Source organism: Bidens hawaiensis, unplaced genomic scaffold, assembly GCF_021521415.1.
Source record: "Bidens hawaiensis isolate Kalapana, Puna unplaced genomic scaffold, B.hawaiensis_p1.1 tig00019639_1, whole genome shotgun sequence".
Taxonomy (NCBI): Eukaryota; Viridiplantae; Streptophyta; class Magnoliopsida; order Asterales; family Asteraceae; genus Bidens; species Bidens hawaiensis.
The window spans coordinates 153232-163295 of record NW_027492978.1 but is presented as its reverse complement, the minus strand read 5'-3'; the positions used below and the strand labels follow the sequence as shown (position 1 = coordinate 163295).

Below are 10064 nucleotides of genomic sequence, written 5' to 3'. Positions count from 1 at the left end.
AAAATAAACCTAAGCTGTAAAATGACTGAAATGCCCCTCCATCTAATAGAAATATTTAAAAAAGATGATCAAAAGGACTCAATTAGTTAAAAAATTAAATATGAAGCCATCAATATAGGAAAAAAAGAATCTTCATACTTAGATAATTTAATTAGATTAACTCATTAACTCAAACAGAAATTGTCTCTAAAATAATCATAACAGAAGACATAAACATATACATATGGTAAATGTTAGGGATGTAAATGAGTTGAACCTCAGCTCAACTAGACTCAAGCACGGCTCGTTTTAAATTACCAAGGCTCGAGTTCGGCTTGTTTCAGGCTACTTTTCTAAAGCTCGAGTTCGGCTTGTGAGTTTTTTCTCAAGCTCGGGCTCGGCTCATTAATTATCTATTATTTAAATAATTTACATACATTTTTTTATTTATCTTGAGAAAAAAAACTTTAAACGAGCCAAAGCTCGGTTGTAAAGTGTTAAGTTAATATACAGAAGTCCAAAAAAAGATAAAAACTTGAAAATATACCAGACTCTTTTACACTCGACAAGCCTAAACTAGCTTTCCATACAATGCTCGAGGTCAGGCTTATTTGAGCCGAAAAGACTTAACTCGTTTCAAGCCTTTTATCTATCCGACTTCCGAGCTCAGCTCAACCGGTTTTTACCCCTAGTAAATGTCTGTCCGGTCCGGTTGCCATCGTTGTCCTTTGAAGTTTGACCTCTGGAAAACAAAAAATTAAACCAAGTAATAATAATATTATTATTCTGCTTTTCAGCTTCTTCGTAACATTTATAAATTTATTATTATTATTATTATTATTATTATTATTATTATTAATCCAAATCCAGAAGAGAGAGAATCATAGAAAGAGATCTGAGCTGCTTTTGAAGAACACCAACACCAACATGATTCATAATTGCATATGCATCTTTTGAAACCCTAACTCTTTACACATCAATTCATCTTCTTCAGGTATACATCTATCTTTTGTTTGTTTGAATTCTAATTTAGTAAGTTACACGGATCTGTTGTACATGATGTACTTATAAACTTGTTTTATTTATATGTCCAGATTTGGGGGAATTGAGCCCTAATTTTGTTTTTCCCCCAATGTTGGTGTTTAGAAATTAGGTGAATTGATAGATTTGTAATTAGTCACATAGAATTGATGGAGGATTATTCGAAATACTCGCATAGTCCCGCTCATCTAGCCGTAGCTCAACGAGACCATGCCGGTCTTAAGAAGCTCATCGCCGCGCTCCCACGGTTAGCCAAGGCCGGTACGGTTAACACCGAGGCGGAATCGGTAGCTGCTGAGCTGGAGGCTGATGCGGTTTCGGCTGTTATTGACCGGCGTGATGTTCCGGGGCGGGAAACGCCGCTTCATCTTGCGGTTAGGCTTAAGGATCCGGTCTCGGCGGATATTTTAATGGCTGCTGGTGCGGATTGGAGTCTTCAGAATGAGAATGGGTGGAGTGCGCTGCAAGAGGCGGTTTGTAATCGGGAAGAGAATATAGCTATGATTATTGCGCGTCATTATCAGCCGTTGGCGTGGGCTAAGTGGTGTCGGAGGCTGCCGCGTATTGTTGCGTCGGCGAACCGGATTTGGGATTTTTACATGGAGATAACTTTTCATTTTGAAAGTTCGGTTATCCCGTTTATAGGACGGATTGCTCCTTCGGATACTTACCGGATTTGGAAACGTGGGTCGAATCTACGTGCTGATATGACTCTTGCGGGCTTTGACGGGTTTAGAATCCAACGTTCGGATCAAACTTTTATGTTTCTTGGAGACGGGTATTCACAAGGAGACGTGTGTTTACCTCCTGGTTCTTTGATTGTTCTTTCACATAAAGAAAAGGAAATAACAAATGCATTAGAGGGTGCGGGTGCACAACCCTCAGAAGCTGAGGTGGCACATGAAGTAGCCTTGATGTCTCAAACCAACATGTACAGGCCTGGGATTGATGTGACTCAAGCCGAGCTTGTTCCTCATTTGAACTGGAGGAGACAAGAGAGGACCGAGTTTGTGGGCTCGTGGAAAAGTAAGGTGTATGATATGCTGCATGTGATGGTGAGTGTGAAATCGAGGCGGGTCCCGGGTGCTATGACGGATGAGGAACTTTTTGCCAATGAAAACGGAGGCGAAAATGTTGACCATGATGAGTATGATGATGTTTTGACACCCGAAGAGAAGATGCAGTTAAATTCGGCTCTTAAAATGGGGAATTCTGAAAATGCTTGTGAAGATGAAGATCAAACCCACAATGGAAATACGGATTCTGGTTCGTTTGAAAATTCTGAATCCAACACGAAAGATAAGAAAAGTTGGTTCAGTTGGAACAAAAAGGGCTCAAAAACTAATGATCCCGAAGATTCAAAGATTTTAAAAAAGTTTTCAAAACTGAATGAAACTCAAAAACCATCAGCTGAATCTGTAACAACTGTAACGGTAACAGACGATAACATTACCGATTCTAAGAAAGGAAAAGATAAGGGCACTAAGAAGAAGAAGAAAAAGGGAGCGTCAACCGACACTAAACACGAAAGCGAGTACAAAAAAGGGTTAAGACCCGTTCTTTGGTTAACACCCGATTTCCCTTTGAAAACAGACGAGCTTCTTCCATTACTTGACATCTTAGCCAATAAGGTGAAGGCCATTAGAAGATTAAGGGAGCTTTTAACCACTAAACTACCTACCGGTACTTTCCCAGTAAAGGTACAATATTTTCGTCTTTAATATGTTGTTTCAACTGCCATTACTTTTTGCTGTTTTTAATGTTTATTAACATCTGTGTGCGAGTGCAGATCGCGATTCCAATTGTGCCAACAATCAGAGTACTTGTAACATTTACAAAATTTGAGGAGTTACAACCCGCATCAGAAGAGTTTTCAACACCATTATCGAGTCCAGCTCATTTTCAAGATTCAAAATCTAAAGAAGCGGAAGGATCAACATCATGGATCTCATGGATGAAAGGTAACCGTGGTGACCAATCAAGTGACAGTGAGGGTCGAAGTTTCAGGGATGAAACGGACCCGTTTCACATACCAACAGATTACACGTGGGTCGATGCGAACGAGAAGAAACGCAGGATGAAGGCCAAGAAAGCCAAGATCAGGAAACACAAGAAGAAATCTGCAGAAAAAAGTAACGAAAATGGAGCGAGACAGGTGAGTGAAGATTTGGAGTGATTTGTTGTTGGATTCGGGTTATGACATTTGTGTGGTAATATTTGATTTTTAGGGTTCTTGTTCGTTCGTTGGTTCTATTGATTGTTGTAACTTGTATGCAATCTTTGTTTCTTTGTTCCAATGGTTTTGGTAGTTCTCTCAGGAACAGTTCAACATGTTGTATTAATGTTTTAATTATTTATTACTGCTCTTAAATTTTCTTTACTTTTGAAATGTGACATTCTTTCATTGATTTAACATCTAGTTTTTACATACCCAGAAAATAAACTTCAACTGATGCATTAAATGATTAGAAATTGAGTCAAAAAGCACTAATATTTAATTAATTATCAGATTATGGGTGTGTTTGGGATTGCTTATTTAAATGAAAAAGGACTTTTGATTAAAAGGACTTATAAACTTATGAAATTTTGAAAAGAAGTTTTTAAAAGAATGTTTGGATTAGCTTATGTGTTGGAAAAACTAAAATGACCAAAATTGACACTTTTTTTTTAAATGAGTTTAATGGGGTTTAAGGGTGAGAGGGGTGTAATAGGTAAATCAAATTCATTAAGTTAATAAGTTGCATATTCCTAGCTTTTCAAAACCCCTCTATTTTGCCTTCACCATAAATTAAAATCCAAAAACCTTATGGTTTGCCAAACACCTTATACACCTTATTAACTTTTCAAAAAGTTTATAGGTTATAAGTTGATGAAAATAAGGAATCACAAACACCCCCTATAAACAAGCCCGATCTTATAAAATAACTTACGAGTCAAGCTCGAGCTTTAGAAACATAACTCGGAATGAGCCTCGTTGAGGTCGGTCTCGACTTGATTACACCCCTAATATTTCAAATCTAATTCACTTAAATAAGATAACGGTCGCTTAATTCAAAAATGTGAATCTGAAAACCCTAATTAACCAGCAGCTTCATTGGACCATCAATTCATCAGCAGCAGTAACTCTGGAATTGATGGGTCGATTCTTAATCTTTCCGTGTCTTCCATCTTCTTCCAAGCATTCAAAACTAACCAAAGCCGCTTCATCTTCTTCCTTCAAAACCCTAGTTTCCAAATTGAGGTAATTGATTGCCTTCTTTTGAATTGTTATTGATTTTATGTAAATGTTGGTATTGTGGTTGTAGAAATTGAGGTCTTTTATTGTAGTTTGTGTGATTTTGTTTTGGGGCTTTTTGTCAAACACCTTGCCTTCATGTAGGACTGTAAACCTTTTCGTGAACTGTTTGACTGGAAGATCGTTTACTTTCATTCGGTTATTAAATGGACGGACATGAACAAGAGACCGTGTTCGTTTAAATGTGTTCGTGAACATTCGATCATTTGTTAGTTTACGTCCATTTATGTTCGTTAATGTTTGCTCATTATAGGTTATGTATATTTTTAATGACTTTTTCTAATCTTATCATATAGAGTTAAGCAAAATTATTAACTGAAAAACAAAAATGTACATTTGAGTATTAGGTGATTAATTTATAAGTAAATTAATATATATATGGGGAGGGTTAACGTACAAATGAAATTAACGTGCTAAACGTGAGAATCAAGTAGAGTAATTATATATACAAGTAGTATAATTATCTAATTACATGATTTACATCATAGAGTAATTATATAATTACTCTACTTGATTTTCACGTTTAGCACGTTAATTTCATTTGTATTTGATCCAAACCTTGTATATATATATATATATATGAATGCAAATGTTAGCCAGACCGAACTGTTGACAGTTGGCACTGACCATTCTCAGTTAGCCAAATCAAATAAAGCATTGTTTGTGTTCGTGTTACCATTCATAAACAAGTTCATTTCCTTAATGAATGAACGCGAACAATAATTTTCGTTTGGTTAGGTGTTCGTAAACTGTTTGGTTCTCTGATAAAAACTTAGCGGACGAACATGAACAAGTCCTTGTTTGGTTCGATTCGTTTACAGTCGTGTTTCATTTTTCGTGTTATTGAACTTGTAGGTTTAATGGTGAAGATCAAGGGAGTGGGAAATTGGGCGCTCTTGTGGAACTTGAGAGTGCAAAAGAGAGGGAGGATGAAAAGAACAAAGAAAGTGGAAAATTGGGTGTTCTTGTGCAGATTGAGACTGAAAATGAAAGAGATGAAGCAAAACAAAATGATTTAGGTGTTCATGTGGAAACTGAGAATGAAAGTGGAGCCATCTCAGATTCTACTGTTTCAAGCTACATATCTTATCCACCAATGCATAGATACCATAATTCTGTAACCCGTGAAGATGAAGAATATGTACTGGTTCAAGCAGATTCACCCGAGTCCTTATTTTCTTTGTCAGTCGATCCAACGAGGCAATCAAAGTCTTCTCCAGTTGGAGCCGATGATAAAGAAGTCGTTGTCAATAATCATGATCATGATAAAAGCGTTGATTCTTTGTTAAATCCAATTGAGAATCTTGCAGATCGGAAAACAATGAAGGCAAGATCACCAATGTCTAGTTTAAATTTTCTCCTCCAAGAAAAAGAAAATTTGTCGTTAGAACAAGGAGTCTCTAAAGTTTCAGACCGAAAGGAGAGACTAGAAAACAACACTGTTGTGGCTGCAAGCCTTGCAAGTTGGTTGGTTAAGTCCGAGAAGTCAGCAACACCGAGCAAGGAAGAAAGTCAAACTTCTTTGAAGAGCGTTGAAGATAGACCCATTTTAGGAGCTTGGAGCATTGACGAAGTCAAACAGATATCTGCAAGGTCAACTCCAAGAAAGTCACCGTGCCACAACCCTGATGACACACCGATCATAGGAACCGTCGGGAGTTACTGGATCCATACTGGGCAAGCTACAGATTCTGCAAAATCCACAAGAAACAGAAAGGTATTATACGCTTTTTTCTATTCATTTTTAAAGTTTAAAACTTTATATAAGTAATTAATGTTTTACATATGACTACAGAAACTATATTATTACAAATAGTAAGAGTAAGCTTCTTTTTTTTAATTAAAACTGTTTAAGAGGTTTTATGCGTTTAATAAATTTAGACTTGTTTATATGTATATAGGTAGAAACTGACACCTTTTAAAGTTCACAGTAAGTGAATTTAGATAAATTTCTGATCAACTATATCGTTTTTTGTAGAATAATGGTTTAAGCTGTCACTCTTCCTCTAAGAGAAGGTTGGAAAGAGCATTCGACAAGAGTGATGTTTAGTTACTTTATAAATTGCATCTGGCCGACTTCGAAATTGATTCTCTATTGGATGGCCCTCTCTATCTCAGTATACATGTTCCCTTTTTTGAAACCTGTGAATACTAGAAGTTGGTTTATGCTTACTCTTGTTCTCTTTAGAGAATTATGTTTCGAATAATAAAGTCTTCCGTATGAGAAACGTTTTTCGTTGGCCTGTTTTTCTGTGTATACATTTTTGTAAAGGCTGTTTTGGTTATTTGGGAACAAAAGATTCCACAATGGTTCCAAAAGCTAACCATAAGATAGTGCACTTTTTGACATATTAGTCCCCATGCAAAAAGTTATGAAGATAGTCATTTTAGGGGTTGTCAAAAAGATTTTGGAAACCAACAAAAGCTGTAAATAAATGTCCATAACAAGGTTCTATATGCATTCATTAGTGGGAACTGAAAAACCATGGGGTGAAGAAGTATCACATTTAATAAGTGACTCTTGGGTTCAACAGAATCAAGTCACATTTAACTCACAATGTAAAATGAAGATAACATTTTTATCTTTCAACATGTAAAGATTCATCATTTTGTTGATGATTTGAGAGGGAAACACACTATATTGCTGTAATGTTGTTATTGTAATTTGTATTGGTTGGGAAACTCTATCTTAATATAGAGTTTATTATAGTTGAGTGAGTTCACTATCTTGACATGAACATATTTTGAAGAATTGTAAATCTAAGCATTTGATGTGCTTGCTAAAGAAGATGATCACTTCTTTTGAAGAGTGAGACAATTGTATCAGTGATCCCTACCCTTTAGAAAGACGACTAGTGAAGAAAACTCTCGATCGGTGAATCAGGGAGAAGATGTAGAGTGAATTAGTATGTTACATTCACTTGAACCTCTATAACCTATATCCCTAAACTTTTTGCTTATTTGCATTTATTTTTACTTATTTGTATATATTTTTATAAGTTGTGAAATAATCTAACAAAGTTATTTGCTCATTAAAACTGGATTAAATCTAAGAAAAACTATTCACCCCCCTTTAGTTTTCTACATAAAACAAGATTCAAATTCAAAGACCTAATGTATCTAAATCTTCATGCAAATAATGTAAAAACATGAAATTAATGAGAACATGATAAACAATTGATGGAAACGACGCAGCAAGAGGGATTTAATAGATAACCTATAAAATGAGGTTCGACTAAGTTAACCCTAATCAAGTAAATCAAAGGCACGGAAAAAAGTCACATGCCCTAAAATTAAACAAAAGGAAAACCAATAGTCTGTGATTGCGGATGAACTGAACATCACCGATGACTGGAGAAATCGAAAAAAAAAAAATCTGTTGGTCTACGCACGAGACGATGGTGGATTCAAATCGTAAGACGTGGTTTGACGACAATGAGTGGTAGATTAAAGCACCAATTTGAAAAATTATGTCACAAATGATGATGATGGATCATCCATTAGGAAACGATTAACGAATGTTCAATAGGATTATATCCGCAACTTAACCATAGGTGAGAACGAAAAAAACAATAAAAAGGATGAAGAACAAAAATATGACATAAAGGGTAGAAGGTCAGGAAATTAAGACACATCATATGCATCGTGACAAGAAACAAACAAAAAAAAAAGTTGTACAACACATGGTAAAGGTTGTAAAATCTTCAATAATGTAAATCACATATATATTCTAACAAATAATCAAATTGGCTGATTATTTGAAATTTGATTATTCAAAATTTAAATATAAGAAAAAGGTTAAAATACAAATGAAGAAATAATTGAGAAGTGTAAGAAGTATTCGTGGCATAAAAAACCCTAAAAACTTTAAGAAAAATAATATAAAAATTATAACTCAAAATATAAATAAAAAAAGAATTGCTTCCCCAGTCTTTTTCGTTAAAAAAAACACAATGTGAAGGAAATAAGACACAATGACGTAAATAAATAAAAAACACACCGATAAATAAAATAAAAAGACATAATAGACCCTAAAAAATAACACAATGTCGAGCAATGTATAACACAAAGTTGAACAATATAACACAACTAGCTTTATAACTTGTGTGATGCACATGATTCTTAAAATAAATACAATTAAGCTATAGAATTAAATGATTAAATTAAAAAAACATGTATTATATCAAATTAAATGGTTTTATAAGTTTAAATTATAATTTCTAATGTAATATTCATACGAATATGTGGTGTATCAAGCAATTTCTTCATAATTACGAAAATGATGCACCTAGTGATTTTGTAAGTTGCAATTATATTTTTTAATGGAATAGCAAATTCTAAGAAAATATGATAAGAAATTTCATTATGAATGACCTAAAAACGAACATTATATATAAATTAGCATGAATATTACATAAAGATAGATGAAAACTCTATGGATTCATTAAGGTTGATTAAATATGTGAGAATAAATTGTTATTCATTCATGGTTTATTATTGTTTTTATCATCTTGGGCCTATAAATATTGTTTATTGAAGTTCACACATTCGATCATCCCCTGCACTCAAAAGTGTATATAAATTGATTTAATAAAAAAATAGATTTGATTTCATTAAAGATAAGTATATATTATATTGACATAAATACCTGCCTATTTTCAATCCTTATAATTTAGGTAGTTAATTATTTGATTAAAGTATAGATTGATATGTTTTGATTACACTGACGTAAACATATTTTCATTAAAAACAGAATAATAGATTGAGTGAGTAATTTAGGCTAGGAATGAATCTCCAGTGATATATGTTAAAGTTATTTTATTTTATTAGAATAAGTATGTATCAAGAAAAAAAATACACGATATCAAGAAAAAGAAAACACGATCAATGACGATAAAAAAATACAATGATAAATTAAAAAAACACAATGTTTTTTTTTTTAAATTTGAAATTCAAATTTTATGAAACTTAATAAATAAATAAAAGATTATGAGATATACATGGAATGTATTTGTTTGTTTAAAACACAATTACTATTTGATATTAATCAAATGTTTGGAATCTAAAAATATATAATTCCAAAGAATATTAGGGTTGCTAAACAACTTAGAAACCCTAATCCCCTCTGAGCCGTCGTTGATCTGCCGTAGTCAATTCGATTTGGTGTTTCAGTTTATATTCAACTAAACCGAAAGTCGTTTAAGGTTTTAGTGTTCGAGTAGAGTACGTGTAATCCGAAAAGGAGTTTTTGGGTTTGATTTATGTAGGTGTTTTGGTTTACTTGATCTAGCGACTAAGTCATTGTCTCACAGTGTCTTAGTTGGTTCAGTCCACCAAACTTTACAAGGTAAACATTTGATCTCATATATAGTTTAACTTTTTATTTTATTCGTATCTGGTATCTTAGAGAACGTTCTTGAATTTGTCAATAATAGTTCATACATATCCATCCCTTACTATTAAATTAACTTTCTTTATTTAAAAAACACGTGTATAAAATCCAACCACTTCATCGGTGCTAGACATTATCGTCTCCTAAAACTCGAAACAATTAAAACTAATAATTTTTTTTATTAGTTACATTATCTTTAATTTAATTTCGACCTAAATCCCTATCCTAAAAATATGATAAACCCGAATAAATAAAAACCTTGACTAATATTATTATTATTATTTTAAAATCCATGAATTAATTCTTTTAAGGTTAAAAATACACACACCCCTTGCTTTATCTTTTGATTCTTGACAC

At 33.5% G+C, this 10064-nt stretch overlaps 1 protein-coding gene across 1 annotated transcript; it reads left to right on the top strand.

The window, feature by feature from the left end:
- Positions 1-808: 808 nt before the first annotated feature.
- On the top strand, positions 809-3391 carry LOC143558744 (uncharacterized). The gene is made up of 3 exons (XM_077047519.1): positions 809-973; positions 1074-2720; positions 2810-3391. Exons 2-3 carry the CDS (start codon positions 1170-1172, stop codon positions 3194-3196), a joined length of 1938 nt encoding a protein of 645 aa, XP_076903634.1. The 5' UTR covers positions 809-973; positions 1074-1169; the 3' UTR covers positions 3197-3391.
- Positions 3392-10064: the final 6673 nt, after the last annotated feature.

Excerpts from the sequence above, each read along its gene's own strand:
- LOC143558744 (XM_077047519.1), top strand. The coding sequence starts at position 1,170 with ATGGAGGATTATTCGAAATACTCGCATAGTCCCGCTCATCTAGCCGTA. Across the intron at positions 2,721-2,809 it reads CCGGTACTTTCCCAGTAAAG|ATCGCGATTCCAATTGTGCC; the intron begins GTACAATATTTT and ends GTGCGAGTGCAG.